This window comes from Leucopleurus acutus (assembly GCF_964270905.1).
Source record: "Leucopleurus acutus genome assembly, chromosome: 9".
In the NCBI taxonomy this organism is placed as follows: domain Eukaryota; kingdom Metazoa; phylum Chordata; class Mammalia; order Artiodactyla; family Delphinidae; genus Leucopleurus; species Leucopleurus acutus.
The window spans coordinates 76,236,384-76,262,525 of NC_139144.1; the positions used below are offsets into that span (position 1 = coordinate 76,236,384).

The following is a 26,142-nucleotide window of genomic DNA, read 5'->3' on the forward strand; positions in this document are numbered from 1 at the left end:
CCCAGATATTTTGGTTGTTTCTTCTGAACCATCATAGAAAGATGCTATATTGGGAGGCGGCTCTGAAAAGCCTTGGACTTCATCTGAAGAATTCATTCAAATCCCAAATCTGGATCTCTGTTTTCTCTTTTCATGAATTAAAGGTAATAACAGCCATCTAGGAAAGTAACTGTAGATGATATTTTATTTTATCTAACAGACCACAGGGGTTTTAAAAGGTTAAGAAATGATGATATATTTCATCTCCCTTAATTTACCTATGAGAAGTGGAGATTTAGAGAAGTTAAATCAAAACCTGGGTACAGATGGTTTGTCTTAGCTTAGATGAAAACCCAGATCTTAACTGTACATTGCCACCACAGAACTAGGAACTGTCTTTTTCTCCTGTTTTGCTACCACTGGTTTTTGAGGTAAGCAGAGTACAGAGGGAAGGGATGATTTCCAAGGGAGGAGAAAGGATGTTGGCATGTGGGAAGTGAATGCACTGCAGAAAACACAGAAATGCATGGGCGTAAGCCACAGCTGTACCACTGTGGGGCACAAAGAAGCATTTCACATGTAATGTGAAAATGCCTGTATTCCAGAGCTAATTTTAGGAATACTGAACTATACTAATGCAGATATATTTATTCTCTACTACTGTTACTGCTCATACTAATATATTCACCCAAGTTTACGTAGCTAATGAGTAGTAGAAATGAAAATCCAGCTCATTCAATCTGACTCCAGAGATCATACACTCTACTGCTTCCTTATATTAGCATAAGTTTTTATGGTTTTGAATGTACATTATTTAAAAATTAACTGTCTACATACAGAATTCCATTAGTGATAACTCTTAGAATGCTCATTTCATTAAAATACTATATTCCCTGACCATCCTAAATAAATGAGAGTTTATTCTTGCTTATAGATTGATTCAACATTGATTCAACAAAAACTACCTACCAAGTTTAGAGTATAGGGCTGCCTACTGATATTATTGAATATTCAGAAGTTCCTTGAGGAAGTTACATTTTTGCAGTTACTACCTGAATGCTGACTACTAAATTCATTAGACACTTTTCAGAATTATCTTTGGAATTTATTAAAAATTATGATGTGTTTTTCATGTCCCAGACTGAAAAAAAGTAATTCACACTTTAAAAATAGTACTGAAAATAGTTACTTTCCTTTTTTTCTTTCTTTTATTTATTTATTTGGTTCAGTGGGACAAAGAAGTCCATTTTAACAAATAGCATTAGGATGGCTTATTTATCCTTATGACGATGTAATAAAAAATGGATCTCCATCCCACATCATATACAGAAATCAGTCCCATGTAGATTAATGGCCTAAATTCAAAGAGCAAAACTTTAAGAAACTTTAGGAAAAATGTAAGAGAAAATCCCCACAATTTAAGAGTAGAGAAGGAATATTTTTCCCCACTCTCTAAATACTTCACTGTGTTTAGGGCTGTCTCTTATATAACCACAGTACAATTATCAAAATCAAGAAATTTCACATTGATACAACATTATTGTCTCATCTACAGACCCTATTCAAAGTTCACCAATTGCTCCAATTAGATCCAGGATCTAATCCAGGATCGCATTGCATTTTGTTGTAGTGTCTCCTTGGTCTTTAATCTGGAACAGTTTCTCAGCATTGTTTGTCCTTCATGACCTTACCACTTTGGAAGAGTGCAAAATGGTTATTTTGTAGACTGTACCTCAATTTCAGTTTATTTGATGTTTCCTCATGATTAGATCAGCCTATGAAGTTTTGGCAGGAGCATAACAAGTGATGTTGTATCCTCAGTACATCCTACTAGGAGGCACAGTTTTTACTATTACGATAACTTAGGTCATTTGGTAAAGGTAGTGTGGCAGGTTTCCTCAATATAAAGTTACTGTTTATCCCTTCTTAATTAAGTATCATGTAGAAAGATTCATTCACATTGTGTAAATATGCTCTTAGACTTTTACCCATTAATTTTAGCATCTCTTGATGATTTTTGCCTGCAACAATTACCATTGTTGGTCACCCCAGGTGATTTTCTAATTCAATCATTCCTTCTACATGAATTGAAATTCTACTGTAATGAAGAGCTTCCCCCCGTTTGTTCATTCATTTCTTTATGTCAATATGGACTCATGGATTCTTACTTTATTCTGTGGGTTGCTATCATTATTTAATTTGTTGCTTGAATTGTAGCCCATAAGAAAAAGTACAAAACAAAAAGTTTAGTAGTATTTTTGTGTTATCTCAGAAAGTTGACGGGCAGAAATTACTTTTTCTCAGAGATAGTGTATACTAACATTTTGGATATTGTTTTGAATATACTGCTTTGTCTTCTGCATAAGTAACTTTAGAGTATCTGCTTTTTTTCCAAGAAGCACAACAGAGTGGAACATACTTTTTATGTTATGTTTATCTTTTTGTATGTTTTATACCAAGTAATGTTTGGATCCTAGAGAAAGCAAAGAAAAAATATAGCTCTTTTAGCTTCTAGCTCTATATTAGTAGGTTAACTTTTTTAAAAAAATAAATTTATTTATTTTATTTTTGGTTATGTTGGGTCTTCATCGCTGTGCACGGACTTTCACTAGTTGCGGTTAACGGGGGCTACTCTTCGTTGCGGCAGGCAGGCTTCTCATTGCAGTGGCTTCTCGTCGCAGAGCACGGGCTCTAGGCACGTGGGCTTCAGTAGTTGTGTCACGTGGGCTCAGTAGTTGTGGCTCGCAGGCTCTAGAGCGTGGGCTCAGTAGTTGTGGTGCACGGGCTTAGTTGTGGCATGTGGGATCTTCCCGGACCAGGGCTTGAACCTTTGTCCCCTGCATTGGCAGGCGGATTCTTAGCCACTGTGCCACCAGGGAAGTCTCAGGTTAACTTTTTAAAACTGTTCTTCTTGATGTGATTGTTATGAAGTATGCCTGTAAACTGCCAGTCACTGACATAGGTAAGAGTTAATCTCCCATCTAGCCAAACCTTCCCAACAAAACCAAGGTATCCTCCCTCTCGCAATCTAGAATTACAGTTTAGAAATAAAATAAAAGTAATAACTCTTGGGCTTCCCTGGTGGCGCAGTGCCCCGGTCTGGGAAGATCCCACATGCCGCGGAGCGGCTGGGCCCGTGAGCCATGGCCGCTGAGCCTGTGCGTCCCGGAGCCTGTGCTCCGCAGCGGGAGAGGCCACAACAGTGAGAGGCCTGCGTACCGGGGGAAAAAAAAAAAAAAGTAATAACTCTTTCCTGAATCCTGCTCCAATTTAGAAGGACTTGACTTCGAATAATATCACGTGGAGGAAGATGGTGGTTAATGCAGGAGATTTTGCTGTGGGCCTTAGGGATGTATCTAATAATTCACGGGGCTCATCCAGAAAAATGATAGTATTCCCAGGGGTAAATTGAATATAGCTCCATATGTGTTAACTTGTGTAACCTTTTTTCTTTCTTGGATTTGGAAGTGGCTAGAATAAATAATTTTTAAAATTAAAAAAATGTCTGCTAGGAAGGATGGATGTAGGGGAATGTTCAGTCTGTAGCAGTGTTTAGAAGATACCCAGATGATTGAACAGTTTCGCAGGAAGACAATTAAGCCTTTGCTGTGGTGGACACTTTCTTTTCTTCAGCACCTGAGAAATCCAAAAAACAGATTCTTCTTAGCTTGTGAAATTCACAAAGACCAGATTAAGATACTTCAGGCATAGCTGGTAAAGTCCAAGTTGTGTTTTGGGTTCTCAGCCAGACAGCTCCCATGACTTCTCAACCCTCAGTGGCACTTCTTTTGACCCACCATTCATTTTGGGTATTGTGAGCAGTCTTAACTCTTTTTGGTTACTGTATGCATTTTGTGCAATAGTAAGGGCAAACAAGTCTGTAAGATAAAACTATAGAGCGTTTTTGCTTTCTAGGTGAAAACCCAAAATAGAACTGACTAAAAGTCTAAATGATATGTACCTTTTTTTGAAACAACTAAAAAATTTAAAGCTCAGTTAATCATATCACTAAATATGCTATACTGTATATATATATATATATATATATATATATATGTATGTGTATATATATATATACTGCTTGCTATCAGTACTTTAATTTTTTCAGTTTTATTGGTAGGGTGTAAGTCATTAGAAGTGTTAAAAACAATTTCCTCAAAATTCTAAAAGTTTCCAAAAGAAATATTTGATAAATTCATCAACAGGTTACCACAATTTTTATTTGTTGCCTGTGGTAGTGATTAAGACTTTGTTTTAAATGCTTTCTAACATTTACCCCAGTAGAAGAGAGGGAGGAATAAGGGAACAAAGGAAATTAAGACATTTTATGGAAACATAATAGATGCCAATGTATATTTAGTATGACTGTCTTCCATTCCCAACTCCACCCTTGCCTTTTTAAAATCACTTATTTTTTATATTTTCATTTTTGATTTTAATAATACTTTTAAACAGTTTAGAAGAAAATAATTTTTTTTTATAAATGTATTTTTTTTGGGGGCTGTATTGGGTCTTTGTTGCTGCGCGCAGGTTTCTCTAGTTGCGACGAGTGGGGGCTGCTCTTAGTTGCGGTGTGCGGGCTTCTTGTTGCGGTGGCTTCTCGTTGCGGAACATGGGCTCTAGGTACGCGGTCTTCAGTAGTTGTGGCACTCAGGCTCAGTAGTTGTGGCTTGCGGGCTCTAGAGTGCAGGCTCAGTAGTTGTGGTGCACAGGCTTAGTTGCTCCACAGCATGTGGGATCTTCCTGGACCAGGGATTGAACCCGTGTCCCCTGCATTGGCAGACTGATTCTTAACTACTGCGCCACCAGGAAGCCCAGAAGAAAATAATTTTGAAAACACATGAAATATATATTTTTAATTAACATATCGTAAAATACCCCTTCTCTTTTTTTTATGACTTTCAACACATGTATAGATGCATGTAACCATTACCAAAATCGAGATATGAAGTAATTCCATCACCCCCCAAAACTCTCCAATTTTCTTCCTTTCCCTCTTTTCTCCCATTGTGTTCACACCCATCCCCACTCCTCCCTGCCCCTGGCAGCCATTGATCTGTTCTCCATAGCTATAAAATATTGTTTATTGGAGAATGTCATGTAAATGGTATCTTATATCATTGCCATGTAACCATCTGAGAATGGTTTCTTTCATTCAGCATAAGGCTTTTGAGATTCATCCAAGTTGTTGCATGTATTCATAGTTTGTCCCTTTTCATTGCTGAGTAGTATTCCATTGCATAGACACATTATTGTTTATCCATTCACCCATAGGTGGACATTTAGATTGTGGATTGTTTCTAGTTTTGAACAATTTTCAATCGATTTTTGTGGGAACATAGGGTAGATACCTGGAAGTGGGATTGTTGTGTCATATGGTGTGTGTTTATAAGAAATTGCTAAACTGTTTTCGGTACCAATTGTACCATTTTGCATTGCCACAGAAATGTATTAGAGCTTCAGTTGTTTCACATTGGTATTATCAATCTTCTTTATTTTAGCCGTTCTATTAGGTATATAGCGGTATTTTATGATTTTAATATTGATTTCCTAAATGATTAATGATATTGCACATCCTTTTGTGCATGTATCTGTCTTCTGCATATCCTTTTTGGTGAAGTGTGTTCAAGTCTTTTGTTCACTGTTTTCTTACTGTTGAGTTTTGATAGTATATGTTCTAGATACAAATTCTTTATTGGATATGTGATTTGCTGATATTTTCTCCAGTTTGTAGCTGTCTTTTCATTCTTTTAACAATGTAACAGAGCATAAGTTTTTAATTTCAATGAAGTCCAGTTTATCAGTTTTTTTTAATGGGTCATGGTTTTAGTATCATGTCTAATAACTTTTGGCCTAACCCCAGGTCATGAAGGTTTTCTTCTGTTTCCTTTTAATTTTTTGTTAAGTTTTATATTTTACGTTTAGAGCTATAATCCATTTTGAGGTAATTTGTTTGGTAAGGGGTAAGGTTTAGATTGCAGTTTATTTTTTTCTCATGGATATCTAATTGTTTGTATATCATTTGTTGAAAAGTTATTCTTTAAACATTGCATTGCCTTTGCACCTTTGTCAAAAATCATTTGGCGATATGTATGCAGGGTATATTTTTTGACTCAGTTCTGTTCCATTCATTATCTATCCCTCTGTCTTAATGACTATAGCTTTTTTTGTTTTTTACTTTTTATTTTATTATTTTCTTTTTCATTATGGTTTATTACAGGATACTGAATATAGTTCCCTGTGCTATACAGTAAAACCTTGTTGTTTATCTATTCTGTATATAATAGTTTGTATCTGCTAATCCCAAACTCCCAATCCATCCCTTCCCCTCTCCGCCTCCCCCTTGGCAACCACAAAACAAGTCTGTTCTCTATGTCTGTGAATCTGTTTCGTAAATAAGTTCATTTGTGTGTCATATTTTAGATTCTACTTTAAGATTTATGGTTTCACTTTAATTTCACTTAGATATAAGTGATATCATATGGTATTTGTCTTTCTCTTTCTGACTTCCTTCACGTATTATGATAATCTCTAGGTCCATCCATGTTGCTGCAAATGGCATTATTTCATTCTTTTTTATGGTTGGGTAGTATTCCGTGTGTATGTGCGCACGCGCGTGTGTGTGTATATGTATATATGTACCCACACGCACCACATCTTCTTTATCCAGTCATCTGTTGATGGACATTTAGGTTTCTTCCATGTCTTGGCTGTTGTAAATAGTGCTACTGTTAACACTGGGGTGCATGTATCTTTTCGAATTATACTTTTGTCCAGATATATGCCCAGGAGTGGGATTGCTGGATCATATGGCAACTTTATTTTTAGTTTTTTTGGGGAACTTCCATCCTGTTTTCCATAGTGGCTGCATCAATTTACAGTCCCACCGACAGTGTAGGAGGGTTCCCTTTTCTCCACACCCTCTCCAGCCTGTATTATTTGTAGATTTTTCTAACGATGGCCATTCTGACTGAGGTGAGGTTGTAACTCATTGTAATTTTGATTTGCATTTCTCTAATAATTAGCGATGTTGAGTGTCTTTTCATGTGCGTATTCACCATCTGTATGTCTTTTTTTGAGAAATGTCTATTTAGGTTTTCTGCCCATTTTTTGATTGGGTTGTTTGTATTTTTGTTATTGAGTTGTATGAGCTGTCTGTATATTTTGGAAATGAAGCCCTTACTGGTCACATCGTTTGCAAATATTTTCTCCGAGTTTGTCTTTTCATTTTGTTTATGGTTTCCTTTGCATGCAAAAGCTTAAAAGTTTGATTAGGTCCCATTTGTTTATTTTTGCTTTTATTTCTTTTGTCTTGGGAGACTCACCTAAGAAAACATTGGTATGATTTATGTCAGAGAATGTTTTGCCTATGTTCTCTTCCAGGAGTTTTATGGTGTCATGTCTTATATTTAAATCTTTAAGCCATTTTGAGTTTATATTTGTGTTTGATGTGAGGGAGTGTTCTAACTTCACTGATTTACATGTGGCTGTCCTGCTTTCCCAACACCACTTGCTGAAGAGACTGCCTTTTCTCCATTGTATATTCTTACCTCCTTTGTCAAAGATTAATCGACCGTAGGTGTGTGGGTTTATTTCTGGGCTCTCTCTTCTATTCCATTATGATCCGTATATGACTGTAGCTTTATATTAAGTCTTAAGATTAGGTAGTGTGAATTCTCCAACTTTGTTCTTTTTCAAAATTATTTTGGCTATTCTAGTTCATTTGCCATTGCTACTTCGCATTTACTGCTAAGGGTGTGAAATAATATTCATTCCCTCTCATTTCCTAACCAAAATCTTTTTTTTAATACCATGGTGTGTGTTCATGTGTGTGTTTATGGTTGTTCTGGGCATCAGAGTGATTTCTTGATCTTGCTTGCATTTGCGGGGAGGGAGTGTTAATCTTGATACATGGCCAAAATAGCCTGCATTCATTGCATTCTTCAAACATAGAAAAATAATAATATAGGAAACATCAATGTTAGAATCAACTTGTTGATGTGTATCCAAAAAATCCTGCTTGGATTTTGATTGGGCCTTCATTGAATCCGTAGAATAGTTTGGGAAAAATTGTTATCTTTACAATAAGCAGCCTTCCAATCCGTGAACATACATGTCTCTCCATTTATTTAGATCTTCTTTGATTTCTTTCATCAGTTTTGTGTAGTTTTCAGGATATTAGTCCTGTACATATTTTGTTAGATTTGTACCTAAGTTTTATAGGTTATTGGGTAGTTTTGTTTGTTTGTTTAAGATTCCTTGGGATTTTTCATTGTAAACAATCATGTTGTCCTCAAGTAGAAGGTTTTATTTTATTTATGAAATGACTTTCATTTGTTTTTCTTACCTTATTGCACTAAGATCTCAGTGTGATGTTGAACAGGAGGGATGAGAACAGACATTCTTACCTGATGTTAGGGGGAAGCGTTCAGTCATGACCATTAAGGATCATGTTAGCTATAGGCTTTTTTGTAAATACCTTTTATCAAATTAAAGACATTGTCTTTTTAGTTTTCTAAGAGTTTTTTTTATTATGATTGGTTGTTGAATGTTATTAAATAATTTTTCTGCGTCTATTGAGGTGATTTTGGTTTTTCATCTTTAATCAGTTTATATTGTGAATTGCTTTTCAAATAGTGAAACAGCCCTACATTTCTAGGAAAAACTCCACTTGGTCATGATGTGTTATCCTTTCTATATAGTTGGATTCAATTTGCTAATACTTTATTGAAGATTTTTGCTTCTGTGTTTATGAAAGGTTTTGGTCTGTGAGTTGTGTTTCTTGTAGTATTTTAGTCTTTGGTATAGGATAATGCTATTCTCTTAAAATAAGTTGGAAGTTTCTTCAATTCTGTTTTCTGGAATAATTTGTGGAGAATTGGTAATATTTCTTCCTTAAATGCCTGTTATAAGAAAACCTGGAGTTTTATTTGTTGGAATGCTTTTAACAACAAACTCAATTTCTTTAGTAGATCTAGGACTATTCAGGTTACATACTTTTTGAGTGAACTCTGGTTTTTTCTGTCTTGGGAAGAATTTATTTTCCTTAAGTTGCTGCTATTGACATTTTAAATACCAAAAAATGTTTATACTTTGGCAGTTTGTTGGTGGCCACCCTGTCACATTCTGCCCTGTTCATCTTTTGGTGGGAGCATTTTACCCATTCAACAAAACTTTTAAATCTGAGAAGCAGCATAATGTAGTAAATAAAGTGTATATTCAGTATATTCAGTCTGATGACTGAGGAGTAAATGACATAATCCGTGTAAAGTGCTTGGTAAACACTAATTTAAATAATCCCATTTTTGTTATCATCTTCATCAGTGTAATCTCTCGGTGGTATCCAACAACAGTCGTAGGTTTTGCTTCAGACTTTTTGGTGTTCCAGACTACAAAAGCTTTTCTTTCTGTTTTAAATTAACAGTTTTCTAACTGGCCTTGTCACATATGTGGCCTCTAGCTAGGAACATCTTCTTTTTAACTGTAAATACCTTTTTCATCTGTGGCTCTCCTCTGAAAACCATATGTGTACTTAGATGCATGCACACACACATAGAACATATATACGCAAACATATATAACTATTTCCTTTTCCATTATTTTTAGTTTCTACATCAGAGCAGCGACAGTGCTAGTTAAGTGGACAATATGAAATAAAGCTTTTGTTTTTGTCATGTGTGGTCCCTTAATTCAGTGAATACTTGGATGTGTATTTTAAAAATCACCTGGAAAGCTTGTTTATAATTTAATTTATATAATAATTTATATAATTTAATTTATATAAAATTTATATAATTTATCATTTATATAATTTATAATGTAATTTAATTTGTTTTCTGAGCCTCATTTCCAGAATCTAATTCATTTGGTTGGGTAGGGCTCATGAATGTCCATTTCTGGCAAGATCACTGATCAGCTGAGTTGGAGGCTTATTGTATAGTGGTTGGAAAACTATTATAAATACTCAGAACTTCTTCACTAAATTATAGTATTGGGCATGTCATCAAACTCTCATATATAGTCATTAGTGATTAATCTCTTTAATATAGCCTTTATTCTCTTAAAATATACCTGTCAGTATACCTGTTGATATTTTGTCTCTCACTTATTTTTGAACTAAAATTTCCAAGATCTAGTCAAATCTCATGTTCAAAACATTTTGAATTTAGACCTTTCTTCCCCTCTTCCTTTCTACATTTTTTTAAACTAATTTGTGACTTTATAGACATGCACATTTGTGACTGTATGGACACACAATATATTTTCTTCATAGTACCTAAATGCATCTTATTTCCTCACACATAGAGATTTTCTTTTTTTCTTTTTTTTTTTTTTTTGCGGTACGCGGGCCTCTCACTGTTGTGGCCTCTCCCGCTGCGGAGCACAGGCTGCGGACGCACAGGCTCAGCGGCCACGGCTCACGGGCCCAGCCGCTCCGCGGCATGCGGGATCCTCCCGGACCGGGGCACGAACCCGTGTCCCGAACCCGTGTCCCCTGCATCGGCAGGCGGACCCTCAACCTCTGCGCCACCAAGGAAGCCCAGAGATTTTCTTGATGGATCATTCCTTTCCATTTTAGTTTAAAAGAAAAATTTGCTTATAAGAAAATATTTATATGTAGGCAGCTTTGAATCCTTAAATGCATTAGTTATACGTATATTTTATCTGCATTCAGTCTATGCATTGTGATTATATTAAATGATTAAAACAGTAATAAACTTAGGGTGTTTGAGTGAAAAAATGTCACTGTCTTTAAAATCTTCTTAAGCCATTTTCAGTAGAACTTTGAAGTATTTTAATTTTGCATGGTTTTTGGTTGTTTTAGCAGAGGCCTATGCTGTGGAACATTTATATCTTTGTTTCTGTTTTAGGTGCGTATAGCAGCAAAATTCATCATTCATGCCCCTCCTGGAGAATTTAATGAGGTGTTTAATGGTGAGTGTTTAATTCATAACACTTACGCCTTGATATGTCAAGCACTCCTTTTTTAAAGAATAAGTTACATAACCAAAGTAACTAAGTTAAGGGGAGCGGGTAGAAAAATCTGTATTTTCTGAATTACAGTGAAAATTTTTGTCAATCTGGATTTTGTAAGGTCGAGAATATAATGTGTTTATGACATATGATAATTATGTTTGCAAATTTTAACCCTCTTAAAGAATAACATTAAATCATTTTAAAAGACAAGAAAATTTTAATTTTAATTTTTTTTTGGAGTTGTGAAATACATTTTTTATGTTTCTTTTAAAGAAAAGCCTACTTGATTAATAGGAACAGCCAAAAAAGAAGGGAGGAACGTTGTTTCACTGTGCTTGTTTCCTGGGCTTAGAAGATGACATCACATGTAAAAACAATTTGTTATTTAAATTATATGTCATAAATCAGTTCACAGTATACCTTTCTTTAAACCTCACACCCCACTGGCAAACAGTTTTATAATTATTCACCCATAGATGAGAAATTTAAATACAACATAGTCTCCTGGTTGCTGTAAAAGTTGTAACAATAGCTCCTCTGTAACAGAATGAAGTGGTTGAAATAGTTGTGCAGAAAATGACCTGTAGTGATTTTTATACAAAACTTTTTTTTTGCGGTACATGGGCCTCTCACTGTTGTGGCCTCTCCCATTGCGGAGCACAGGCTCCGGACACGCAGGCTCAGTGGCCATGGCTCACGGGCCTAGCCGCTCTGCGGCATGTGGGATCTTCCTGGACCGGGGCATGATCCCACGTCCCCTGCATTGGCAGGCGGACTGTTAACCACTGTGCCACCAGGGAAGCCCTATACAAAACTTTTTAAAAGCAGTTTTAAGAATAATTACCACAAGTACTTTAAATGTGTAATTTCTACTTCATATATATTTGGCTTTCACTATGTCTTAAATTAAAACTAATTTATACAGTGCTCTTCTGTTTCATTTTTTAAACATTTTACTCCAGAGTAAGCTATTTAAACCTGTTTTTTGAGAAGTTTAATCTCTCATTTTCATTCATAGTATAAGATATAATGGAATTTCACCTCAGAAAAGATTAGGTTTGAAAGTCAAAAAATGAGGCAAAAATTGTATAAAGTTAAAATACCCTAGAAAATCCCTTAAATCATCCACAAACAAGATTAATATATGATTTAGTACATACAGTTACATAGGTAATTTTTATACATTTAAAATTTTAACCACTGAGCTACACTTAGAGGAAGAATGGCAGTCTATATTGTGAAAAATCTGGAAGTTAAAATATTCTTCCTTTCAAGATAGCCGTAAAATCTGAAGCAATGAATTGGGAAATTGGGGAGAATTCAGAAGTATTTCTTCTTCCTATAGGGTTTAACTTCTGTTTTAATATTCAGCCTTTATAACCTAAATACAGGTTAATACGTTTGATGGTTGGGGCATTAAAGAAGATAGTCTTTTCTCCATAGGGTCAAAAGTTGGCATTTAACTTAAATTGATAACGGGGAAACTGTGCTAAAGTCAGTAGCCCCCAAACTCCCGTGCAATTTATAGAGCCAGGAATAAATTATAATTCTAAGAAAAGATTTTCACTTACTATTCTTACCCTGAATTAAATGCCCAACAGATTTGTTAATCAGAAAGACCCTGAAAGAATGTATGAGTCCCAGAAATTGCTTTTCTAAGTCTCATTGGAAATTGATGTTGAGTTGATATGTTCTGTGTTGACGTACAGTAGGCATTTTGGATAAGGACTTGGGCATTCAGGATGAGCCATTCAGTAGACCTGGGCTGGACCTGTGGAATGGAAATGGGAATATATATGTAAGTTTTAAATGAGGGAGTATTTTAGAGTGAGAAAGGAGTTAAGTATTTGACGGGGAAATCTCATATGCATTTGGTTATTTTCATGCTATTTTTGTTGATAATATTAACATCAAAATGATTCCATTGAAGCCACAAATTTTAGAATTTCAGAGTCATAAAATCTTGTCAGATCAGTGGTTCCCAAATGCTATTTCCTAGATTGGCTATGTAAGAATCATTAAAACATAGATTTCTGGTCTTCATTCTCAGGAACTGATGTGTTATCTGGGCTGGAGCTCTGAAATGTATACTTTTTAAAAATTTTTTATTAAGACTCCCACCCATGCATTGTTCTGATGTGTGGTCTGACTTGAAACCACATCCCTTCTTAAGAGTAGTTTTTATTTTATTCAAATTATTCTCTATTTCTTTCACTGTATTCTTCATATGATAGAAGTTTGGACTTTTTTTCCAGAGTAAAGATAACTGGATCATGTAGACGTTGCTTTTAAATTATTTTCCCATTTAGGTAGAACTGAAAAAGATATACTACCTACCATGCAATACTGCTGTTAATGATTATGCTTTAAATATTGAAGATACAATAATCGTATTTATCAAATCGAATTCCCAGTTTACTTTGTGAGATAAGAATACCTATAATTGTAAATGTCTGTGTTTTAATTTTTTAGGCAGAAGCTTCCATTGTTTAAAATCAGTTAATTTAGAAATCAAATTAGTATTATTTTAGTGGTTAACCAGATACTGTTTTTTAAATTGAGACTTACTGCTAAAAAGAGGTATGTGAATGGGCAATATTTTTTTTTTGGAATAGCTTTATTATTTTTGTAAAAATGATTCATATTCTAAAATTTCCAAAGAGCAAAAAAGAATCTAAGAATCACACAAAATTCTACCCTCTCTTCTCCACTGTTTGAATGAAATACTTCCAACATTTCTCAATTTAGACACATATATATAACATTGCATAAATATCATACTGTACATGCTGGGTTTTCCCCTTCTTGTTTATTATATTATGTATATATTTCCAAGTTGATAAATACCTATCTACATTATTTCTATTGGATGCCCAATTTTACACTATTTATAAGAACTATTGTCTGTTTATGTTACATTTAACCAGTTTCTTAATAGAAGGTACTTAAGTTATTTGTGTTATTTTCATTTAATGAAAAAAATTAGGATACTTTGTTATATGTACTTTATGATAGCAATTATGTAAAACAGCCAAGTGTATAGGGAAAATAATGAAAGAAAATACATCAAGACTAGAGTAGAATTTTGTTTGTTTGTTGGTGAAATTATGTGATTTTTTTTCCAATTAAAATTGTAGTTTTAAAGTTGTGTTTTAATGATTAAAAGGCACGTGTCTACATAGTTGAGACTGAAGTTAGGACAGAGTTAAGAATCAAAACCAAAGTGAGATTACTAAATCAAATAAAGTAGTTATCCATATCTAACTCAACACATTCATCTGTTGTTGAACATGAGCTGTCTGAGAAACAAAATGCCTACATCTGTACTGCATTCACAAGCTGTTTCTTGTTTAATCACTTTTTCCATAGAGCAAATTCATTTGAAACTCATGATAGTATTGTCAGACTGAGAGGCATAGTGCTCAGTCTTCGGCAGATCTTATCACACCATTTTTTTGGTGTAGCTTATCTCCACTTTAGTTCTTTGGAGACATGTTATAGTCTGCCTGCATTGACTATTAAGAGTATGAAATAACATATATTTTTATCTCATTCCATCTGCTATTTCCTTACCAAAATCTTTTCTTTTTTTATTAATACCATGATATGTTTTTGTGGTTACTTTGGTCATCACAGTGATATTTTGATCTCCCATATGTTTTGGGGGGTGGGTAGGATACTGACACATGACTAAAATAACCTAAATTCATTCCATAGAAATTTCAAATATAGGAAAATAGTAATATAGAAAAAATAATGTTTGTTTTGCAGATGTTCGGTTACTGCTTAATAATGATAATCTTCTCAGGGAAGGAGCGGCCCAGTAAGTATTATGCATTATATTAACATAATTAAAGTGAAATGGGAAAAAATATTTTAAAAGTGGTTTTTAGGTACTAATCCATGAAATAGATATTTGCACATCAAGTTCAAATATATGTAATAATATGTATGTACTAGGTTAGAGGAGAAATATTTTTCATCACAGGATATAGAGACACAATTATAACATGAAATTATTTATTGTGTTTTTGGCAGTGGCTTATATACTCAATACTGTATTTTGACATTTGCAAAGTTGGATAAAATTATTTTAAAAACTTTGATTTGTGAAATTGTGATACTTTAAATTTTATGCAGGTTTTACTTTCTGTTAAATGCTTGATCCTAATATATTTTTGAGAAGGACCTACTGTATAGCACAAGGAACTATATTCAGTATCTTGTAATAAGCTATAATGGAAAAAAAGTCTGAAAAAGAATATATATATGTATGTATAACTGAATCACTTTGCTGTACACCTGAAATATTGTAAATGAACTGTACTTCAGTAAAAAGAAATAGATTTTTGAGGGTTAGGAGCTTATTTTATTCATCCATAAATACCTAACATAGTATCTGACACATATTTACTTAATAAGTATTTATGAGATTTGTGAGTGATTCAAAGAACTAAGCAGTTCTAAATCCTAGTACATCATCTTTGGACCAATGACCACAATCATGACTTGCCACAACTATCTTAAGATTTCAGAGAAATAATTGGTTCTCTTTCCCTCTCTCACCTCCCTAAATAAGACCTGTGGACCTGTATTTTAGGCTAATGGACTCCATTACTCATTTGAAAATGAGGAGATTAAACGTTTAGGTGCCTTACAAAGAGTGTTCAGTATCATCCAGTCACCTACTTTCATCTTAGTGTAGTACCCAAAATGTGAAGTCCTGACTGATGGGGGAAATTTGCTCTAATTCTATTTTTGTAATGTTTGTAAGGCTTTATTGAGTAAATTTGTTAATCCTAATGAAGGTAGAGGTTCAACAGACTTCTAGACATACCTGATTTTGCTTCTGATTTAAATTCCTGTTATTTTTTTCCCATTTTTAAATTGAAGTATAGTTGATGTACAATATTACATATGTTATAGGTATACAACATAGTGATTCACAATTTTTTAAAGTTATATTCCATTAATAGTTACTGCAAAATACTGGCTATATTCCCTGTGTTGTACAATACATCCTTGTAGCTTATTTATTTTATACTGTACATAATAGTTTGTATTTCTTAATCCCCTACCCTTATCTTGCCCCTCCCCCCTTCCCTCTCCCCACTGGTAACCACTAGTTCTCTATATCTGTGAGTCTGTTTCTGTTTTGTTATATTCACTAGTTTGTTGTATTCTTAGATTTCACATATAGGTGATATACAGTATTTGTCTTTCTCTGACTTATTTCACTTAGCATAATGCCCTCCAGGTCCACGCATGTTGTTGTAAATGGCAAAATTTCATTCTATTCTATGGCTAAGTAGTATTCCATTGTATATATTTACCACTTCTTCTTTATCCATTAATCTGTTGATGGCCACTTAGGTTGCTTCCATATCTTGGCAATTGTAAATAATGCTGCTACAAACATTGGGGTGCATGTATCATTTTGAAGTATTGTTTTTATTTTCTTCCAATATATACCTAGGAGTGGAATTGCTGGGTCATGTGCTAGTTTTATTTTTAGTTTTTTGAGAAACCTCCATACTGTTTCCCACAGTGGCTGCACCAATGTACATTCCCACCAACAGTGTAGGACGGTTCCCTTTTCTCCACGTCCTCTCCAGCATTTGTTATTTGTGTTCTTTTTGATGATACCCATTCTGACAGGTGTGTGGTGGTATCTCACTGTGGTTTTGATTTGCATTTCCCTAACGATTAGCAATGTTGAGCATTTTTTCATGTGCCTGTTGGCCATCTGTATTTCCTTTTTGGAAAAATGTCTATGTTTGTCTTTTTGCTGTTGAACTGTATGAACTGTTTATTCTGGCTATTAATTCCTTATCAGTCGTATCATTTGCAAATATTTTCTCCTGTTCATTTTGTCTTTTTGTTTTGTTGATGGTTTCCTGTTTTGTGCAAAAGCATTTATGTTTAATTAGGTCCCTTTTATCTCCTTTGCTTTAGGAGATGGATTCAAAAAAATATTGCTACGATTTATGTAAAAGAGTGTTGTCTGTGTTTTTCTCTAGGAGTTTTATGGTTTCCAGTCTTACATTTAGGTCTTTTTTTTATATTTTTTTTATACAGCAGGTTCTTATTAGTCATCAGTTTTATACACATCAGTGTATACATGTCAATCCCAATCGCCCAATTCATCACACACACCCCACCCCCCCGCTGCTTTCCCCCCTTGGCATCCGTACATTTGTTCTCTACATGTGTGTCTCAATTTCTGCCCTGCAAACTGGTTCATCTGTACCATTTTTCTATGTTCCACATATATGCGTTAATATACGATATTTGTTTTTCTCCTTCTGACTTACTTCACTCTGTATGACAGTCTCTAGATCCATCCATGTCTCAATAAATGACTCAATTTTGTTCCTTTTTATGGCTGAGTAATATTCCATTGTATATATGTACCACATCTTCTTTATCCGTTCGTCTGTCGATGGGCATTTAGGTTGCTTCCATGACCTGGCTATTGTAGTGCTGCAATGAACATTGGGTGCATGTGTCTTTTTGAATTATGGTTTTCTCTGGGTATATGCCCAGTAGTGGGATTGCTGGATCATATGGTAATTCTATTTTTAGTTTTTTAAGGAACCTCCGTACTGTTCTCCATTGTGATTGTATCAATTTACATTCCCACCAGCAGTGCAAGAGGGTGCCCTTTTCTCCACACCCTCTCCAGCATTTGTTGTTTGTAGATTTTCTGATGATGCCCATTCTAACTGGTGTGAGGTGATACCTCATTGTAGTTTTGATTTGCATTTCTCTAATAATTAGTGATGTTGAGCAGCTTTTCATGTGTTTCTTGGCCATCTGTATGTCTTCTTTGGAGAAATGTCTATTTAGGTCTTCTGCCCATTTTTGGATTGGGTTGTTTGTTTCTTTAATATTGAGCTGCGTGTGCTGTTTATATATTTTGGAGATTAATCCTTTGTCCGTTGATTCGTTTGCAACTATTTTCTCCCATTCTGAGGGTTGTCTTTTTGTCTTGTTTATGGTTTCCTTTGCTGTGCAAAAGCTTTTAAGTTTCATTAGGTCCCATTTGTTTATTTTTGTTTTTATTTCCATTACTCTAGGAGGTGGATCAGAAAAGATCTTGCTGTGATTTATGTCAAAGTGTTTTCTTCCTATGTTTTCCTCTAAGAGTTTTATAGTGTCTGGTCTTAAATTTAGGTCTCTAATCCATTTTGAGTTTATTTTTGTGTATGGTGTTAGGGAGTGTTCTAATTTCATTCTTTTACATGTAGCTGTCCAGTTTTCCCAGCACCACTTATGGAAGAGACTGTCTTTTTTCCATTTTATATTCTTGCCTTCTTGGTCATAGATTAATTGACCATAAGTGTGTGGGTTTATTTCTGGATTCTCTATTCTGTTCCATTGATCTATGTATCTGTTTTTGTGTCAGCACCATACTGTTTTGATTACTGTAGCTTCATAGTATAAGTCAAGTCTGGGAACATGATTGCTCCAGCTCCGTTCTTCTTTCTCAAGATTGTTTTGGCTATTAGGGGTCTTTTATGTCCTTTTATCTTTTTTTTAAGAAGATGTTGGGGGTAGGAATTTATTAATTTATTTATCTTTGCTGTGTTGGGTCTTCATTTCTATGGCAGGGCTTTCTTTAGTTGTGGCAGGCGGGGGCCACTGTTCATCGCGGTACGCAGGCCTCTCACTATCGCAGCCTCTCCAGCTGCAGAGCACAGGCTCAGTAGTTGTGGCTCACAGGCCTAGTTGTTCCGTGGCAAGTGGGGTCCTCCCAGACCAGGGCTTGAACCCATGTCCCCTGCATTAGCAGGCAGATTCTAAACCGCTGCGCCACCAGGGAAGCCCACTTTTATCTTTTAATAGCAATTTGTATTTATTATTTTTTATTGTGGGGAAAATATTCTTAATATGAAGTTTAACGTTTTAACCATTTTTAGGCACACAGTTCCTTGGCATTAAGCACATACACATATTTGTGTAACCATCACCACCATCCATCTCCAGAACTTTTTATTTTCCCAAACTGAAACTCCATACCCTTTAAGCAATAATTTCCCATTCTCCCCTCCTCCTAGCCCTTGTGAACCATCATTCTATTTAATGTATGAAGTGGAGTCATACAGTATTTGTCCTTTTGTGACTGGTTTATTTTACTTAGCAGAATGTCTTCAAAGTTCATTTATGTTGGAGCATGTGTTAGAATTTCCTTCCTTTTTAACACTGAATGTGTGTGTGTGTGTTTATATACATATATATATATACACCACATTTTGTTTATCCATTCACATGTCAGTGGACAGTCGGGTTGCTTCCACCCATTAAGTATTATATTAAAGTACATAATAAAAATCAGTTTACTTGATATCTTTGACTTTAGTTATTAGTTTCTGGATGAATGGCCTCTTATTCCTAAGTTCTTTAAACCTTTTTAAGTTATTTATATACCCAACTAAAATTAGTTTTCTTTACAATAGCATATAGCATGTTGACAAAGGTCTTACGGAAGTAAAGAAAACATACAATGTTTATGAACTTGTAACAACAGTACTTTCATTTATTGTGTTGTTCATCGTTGCTTGTTTCCTCTTTAGTTCTTCTAGGTCCTTGTTAAATGTTTCTTGCATTTTCTCTATTCTATTTCCAAGATTTTGGATCATCTTTACTATCATTAGTCTGAATTCTTTTTCAGGTAGGCTATTTCCTCCTCATTTGTTAGGTCTGGTGGGTTTTTGCCTTGCTCCTTCATCTGCTTGTGTGTTTTTCTGTCTCCTCATTTTGCTTATCTTACTGTGTTTGGGGTCTCCTTTTTGCAGGCTGCAGGTTCGTAGTTCCCGTTGTTTTTGGTGTCTGTCCCCAGTGGCTAAAGTTGGTTCAGTGGGTTGTGTAGGCTTCCTGGTGGAGGGGACTAGTGCCTGTGTTCTGGTGGAGAAGGCTGGATCTTGTCTTTCTGGTGGGCAGGTCCACGTCTGGTGGTGTGTTTTGGGGTGTCTGTGGCCTTATTATGATTTTAGGCAGCCTCTCTGCTAATGGGTGGGGTTGTGTTCCTGTCTTGCTAGTTGTTTGACATAGGGTGTCCAGCACTGTAGCTTGCTGGTCGTTGAGTGAAGCTGGGTGTTGGTGTTGAGATGGAGATCTCTGGGAGACTTTGGCCGTTTGATATTACGTGGAGCTGGGAGGTCTCTTGTGGACCAGTGTCCTGAAGTTGGCTCTCCTACCTCAGAGGCACAGCACTGACTCCTGGCTGCAGCACCAAGAGCCTTTCATCCAGACGGCTCAGAATAAAAGGGAAGAAAGTAGAAAGAAAGAAAGAAAGAGGATAAAACAAAGTAAGATAAAATAAAGTTACTAAAATAAAAAATAATTTTTTAAAAAAGTAAAAAACAAGAAAAACCGGATGGACAGAACCCTAGGACAAATGGTGAAAGCAAAGCTATACAGACAAAATCTCACACAGAAACATACACACTCACAAAAAGGGGAAAAGGGGAAAAAAATAAATCTTGCTCTCAAAGTCCACCTGCTCAATTTGGGATGATTGGTTGTCTATTTAGGTATTCCACAGATGCAGGTACATCAAGTTGATTGTGGAGACTTAATCCGCTGCTCCTGAGGCTGCTGGGAGAAATTTCCCTTTCTCTTCTTTGTTCGCACAGCTCCTGGGGTTCAGCTTTGGATTTGGACCCGCCTCTGCATGTAGGTCGCCTGAGAGTGTCTGTTCTTCGCTCAGACAGGACGGGGTTAAAGGAGCCGCTGATTCGGGGGCTCTGGCTCACTCAGGCCGGGGAGAGGGAGGGATACAGATGTGGGGTGAGCCTGCGGCGGCAGAGGCCAGCGTGACGTTGCACCAGCCTGAGGTGCGCCGTGCGTTCTTCCTGGGAAGTTGTCCTTGGATCCCGGGACCCTGGCAGTGGCGGGCTGCACAGGCTCCCCGGAAGGGAATTGTGGATAGTGACCTGTGCTTGCACACAGGCTTCTTCGTGGCGGCAGCAGCAGCCTTAGCGTCTCATGCCCAGCTCTGGGGTCTGCGCTGTTAGTGGTGGCTCGCGCCCGTCTCTGGAGCTCCTTTAAGCAGCGCTCTTAATCCCCTCTTCTCGCGCACCAGGAAACAAAAAGGGAAGAAAAAGTGTCTTGCCTCTTCGGCAGGTCCAGACTTTCTGCCGGACTCCCTCCTGGCCAGCCGTGGTGCACTAACCCCTTCAGGCTGTGTTCATGCCGCCAGTCCTCTCCCTGCGAGCGGACCAAAGCCCGAGCCTCAGCTCCCAGCCCCCCCCACCCCCGCCCCGGCGGGTGAGCAGACAGTCCTCTCAGGCTGGTGAGTGCCGGTCGGCACCATCCTACGTGCGGGAATCTCTCCGCTTTGCCCTCCGCATCCCTGTTGCTGTGCTCTCCTCCTCAGCTCCGAAGCTTTCCCCCTCCGCCACCCGCTGTCTCCGCCCGCGAAGGGACGTCGTAGTGTGTGGAAACCTTTCCTCCTTCACAGCTCCCTCACACTGGTGCAGGTCCCGTCCCTATTCTTTTAATATTTGTTTGTTTGTTTATTAGCTGTGTTGGGTCTTCGTTTCTGTGTGAGGGATTTCTCCAGCCGCGGCAAGCGGGGGCCACTCTTCATCACGGTGCGCGGGCCTCTCACTATCGCCGCCTCTCTTGTTGCGGAGCACAGGCTCCAGACGCGCAGGCTCAGTAGCTGCCAGCTCACGGGCCTAGTTGCTCTGCGGCACGCGGGATCCTCCCAGACCAGGGCTCGAACCAGGGTTCCCTGCATTGGCAGATTCTCAACCACTGCGCCACTAGGGAAGCCCCGTCCCTATTATTTTGTCTCTGTTTTTTCTTTTTTCTTTTGCCCTACCCAGGTACGTGGGGAGTTTCTTGCCTTTTGGGAGGTCTGGGGTCTTCTGCCAGCGTTCAGTAGGTGTTCTGTAGGAGGTGTTCCACGTGTAAATGTATTTCTGATGTATCTGTGGGGAGGAAGGTGATCGCGTTTTACTCTTACGCAATCTTCCCCCCCCCACCCCAGTACTTTCAAAGTAACCTTTTCCTCTGAGTTCTCTGTGGTAAATAAATGTGTGGGTTGTTTCATGTAGGTGCAAAAATTAGTGAATTTTTTTAAAGTTAAGGAAATGAGAAACTTCGTTTGTTTTTTAACATCTTTATTGGAGTATAATTGCTTTACAATGGTGTGTTAGTTTCTGCTTTGTAACAAAGTTGTTTTTTGAAAGAAGAGTTTTCCCCCTGCAGAGTAAAGTTTAATGAAGGTCACAAAAATATTCATAATTATATAAGTGGTATGAAACAGTTACACATTTGAATAAAAAATGATGAAAGCATTGAAATTTTATTTGTCCAAAGGAGTATTTATCTGATGACTGTTACATTTAAATAAATTGGAGTTCTTTTTAAAATAATTGGAATGTGAGCTATATTTCTCTTTTATTATGAACCAAATTTCAGGGACAGTCTTGGTCCGGTTTCAAGAGGTATATACATTAAATGCCTGATATTCTGATCTTTTAAGGAGATTAGTCTTTGAGGAAATCAGCACCTAATGATAAAACAAGATGTTTATAGTATGACCTCAAAAAACATCAAAACCTTCAGTAGAATCTTCACGTTTTCTTGCATGTGGTTATAGTCTCAGTAAGTGATTGCTAACTAGATGAACAAGAAGAGAAAGAATTGATTCTTTTAGTTGACTTCAGTAGTGGTCTTTGTACAGAAGAATTTCTCAAAACTCTTTGTTTAGATTCATTTTGCAGACATCTGAAGTTATCTGTGAAGTACAGAAATACACCTTAAATCATTGATTGACTTTAGAATTATATTACTCTGGTTCACAGTGTCCTGTCTGTGAAATAATTTTCAAACAAACATGCTGTTACCCCCATTGTTCACTTGACTTGTTTCTGAATTACTTCTGAAATACCTCCAAACCTGGTTTCATCCTCAAAAGATAATGTATCACCTGTCATTGAGACTGTCCAGACCTATATAACATAAGCTTGGAAAGCATTATAAAAACATTTAAAATGTGTCCTAGTGGCAGTTTCACCAGAGTAAGTGCATAGCCATAGTCCTATTGCTTCTTTAGTTGCAGTTTTTGATACTGAATTTCTTTTATACAAGTACAGCTCCTTCTGTGTACTTCTTTTCCTCCATTCTTCCACCTTTTTCCTGTTGCTTTAACTCTTTTAAGTTTAAATTTATTTTTGAGAAATTCCTCTTCCTGTCTTTTTGTAAGGGGGGGGGAACATGGCTATTCTTAAAAGTGGTTCTAATGGGACATCTTTACTGAAGGGCATAAAATTCAGTGTATTTCATAGTAAAATTAGGCATACTGAAGACTTGGTACTCTCAAGTCCAGAAAACTTTGAAATATCCAGAAATAGCCTTTTATTCAACAGACATATGAATGCCAGACTTCACTGTGATGATGAGACAAATAAACCTCTTAGGGATTTTCCAGTGGGGAGTCAGACATGTTGAATTTCTGGCCAACTGAAATAAAATATAGAGGCATACCAAAGACCTTTGGAGCCCAAAGGAAGAAATTTAAAATTTCTATTTAGAGATGGTTTTTGAGCTGAGTTTAAATGATGAAAGCAATTCAAATAGTAAATAAGAGAGATGATGTGGAAACACATGGTGAAAAGTATAAGATGTGAATGACTAATGGTAAAGGGTATAAAAAAAATCTAAATACAGGAACAGGTGACTTAGAAATGGGTGATTGGGCTACAGAACTCTACAAGGGCAGAGAAATTATTGTTTTCACTGTGTCTAATAGAGTGCTTAACACCTAAATATTTGCATGGGTAGAGGGGTAGGTAAATGGATGATGAGTGGGTAAATGGAGTAAGTTTTCTGAACTAGAAGGGACTTGGAAGTCATCTAGTTCAAACCCGTCTTTTTTGTGGATATGGTAAGTGGGGCCCATACTAGCTAATATCAGGGTTCGAACAAAACCTAGATATTCTGTAATCTGACTCCTAGGTTAATGAGTACCTTTCCTGCCATACTGCGTAATTGTCACCTTTTTAACTTGCTTTGAGCATTTAAGATACAGTTTTACTTATTTCATATTCATTGTCTTCTTTTCAGATTTCCTGTTCTTACCCCACTCCCAGATTATAGATGAACGGGGTTTGATATGAGCAGTAAAGGACCCAAGACCAATTACTATCTAAATTTATTTAAATATGTCTTTTACTGGAAAGGGAACCCTAAATTCTAAGTGATTTAGAATACTTTTTAATCTCAAACATACTTTTGAGATAAATTCATTTAAGGGATAGTAACTGCCTGGGTATGCTGGGGCTATTCCTAAGAAAATTACAGTTTTAATGAATAAAGAAAATCTCCCTTTCCCTCCGTATGTTTCTATATTTACCCCCATCTTTTTTTGACATGCAGTGTCAGGAATTTGACAGCTAGGAATTTAATCCTACTTCGCTGTTTTTACATTTACTAGTCTCCTGTTAACTCATCAGTAATGCTTTGCTCAATCTCCTCTCTCGAGGAGATTCAGTAGCTAACACCTAAAAATTCAGTGGACATGTTACCATCCAGAGTAATCTGAAAAGCTTCCAAGTAGATTAGATTTAGAGATGTACTCCTAAATTTAAAAATTCTCAGTATCTTTCCTAGTAAGTGGAAGAAATTTCCTAGGTTATAGACTTAATAAAATACAGTATGATCTTTATTTTTTAGGTAATTTTTTTGTGCTATGAGAGTTTTTCCTACAAATGTATTATGTAATTATGTAATACATTATTCTTTACTCATATGAGAGTAGAGAGAGGCTTTATTCTTGGATCTATCTCGTCACCATTTCCTAGTTCAGACTCTCAGCTGTTCTAACATGGATGTTTGCCTAATGATAGCCCAACTGCTTTTCTGGCTCTAGTTGCTCCACCACCCAATTGTCATATACACTGCTGCCAAATTAATCTTCAGAAGTAGTTCGCGGTTGTCTTTTCTCAAAAAGCTTCTGTAATTCTGCTTTGCCTCCCAAATGAAGTAATTTTTCCATCGTGCAGGGCCTTTCAGTTGAAGGCAGTAAATATAACTGAACACCTGCTATGTGCCAGGCATTGAGCTTGGTGCTTTCTATGATGTTGGACTTAACCTATCTTCTCCTCTTGTATTTTGCTCATCTTGGTCCCTCTAATTGAATTACTCTTCTCATCCCTCCAATTTCTGCAAGACCAGAGAGCCTACCTATTATTTCAAGGCCATTTCTCAGTATCACTTCCATTATGATATCACCCCTGATTCTCTTTTCTTCTTACCCTTGTCTCAACAGAATGTAGTTTTAAAAAATATATATTCTCTGTGATGTTTATTGGTCATTCTCTTATGGTACTTTCTGCTTTGTGTTATATTATGTTTAGCATAGCTCCTATTCAACTGTAAGCCCTTTGATCTAATTACTCTTTGCATCTCTCACAGCACCTACTCTGTTTCCCGGTATGTTGTATACTAAATGTTAGTATATACTTGAATAGTTGGATATGTCTTATAAGTGGCTAACCTTTACTTTCAGGGTTTTGAAGGAAAGGACTGATTATATTTACTGATTTAATTTTTTTGCTAAGCATTGAAAGCTGGATGTCATTCACCAGTTTTTAAAAAGACATACCTATATAATATTTATACCTAATATAAGATCAGTAGTAGAGAATTACATTTTTATTTAACTTGCCATGTGCAGTGCAGGAGACTTTTATTTGACAGTGAATTGTTTGTGATTTTTTTGAGAACATTAAATACGTAATTTTAAATAATTGACCCTTTTCTTTTTTAGTGCGTTTGCACAATATAACTTGGACCAGTTTACTCCAGTAAAAATTGAAGGTTATGAAGATCAGGTATGTTTCATATAAACACAGGATCTGATATTCTTTATTTCATTTATAATGTTTAGTGTATCCTGCAAGAATTGTGAAGTGGTATGTTTAAAGGTTAAAAAAAAAGCGTTCATTTTAATCATAGCCACTTAGGAGCAAAGTAATTGAAAATGTAGTTTCTTTTGTTGAGACCAATAATGCTATTAGCAGAAAGTTCCTTTTAGAAATATTCAAATGTAATTATTTTAAGATTTTAGAAGATAATTGCTTTAAATCTACTTTCTTGTTTTTTATAGGAAAAAAATCAATCCTATATTAATCCAAAATCTAGAGTTTATATTAGTAAGATTTATGTCAT

At 36.2% G+C, this 26,142-nt stretch overlaps 1 protein-coding gene across 1 annotated transcript in view; it reads left to right on the forward strand.

The window, feature by feature from the left end:
- The window catches only part of CAPZA2 (capping actin protein of muscle Z-line subunit alpha 2), a 56,356-nt gene that overhangs the window by 14,318 nt on the left and 15,896 nt on the right, over window positions 1–26,142 (forward strand). The window contains exons 2-4 of the mRNA XM_082846956.1: window positions 10,851–10,914; window positions 14,728–14,779; window positions 25,742–25,805. Coding sequence (XP_082703082.1) covers window positions 10,851–10,914; window positions 14,728–14,779; window positions 25,742–25,805 — 180 coding nt within the window. The remainder of the gene's footprint in view (window positions 1–10,850; window positions 10,915–14,727; window positions 14,780–25,741; window positions 25,806–26,142) is intronic.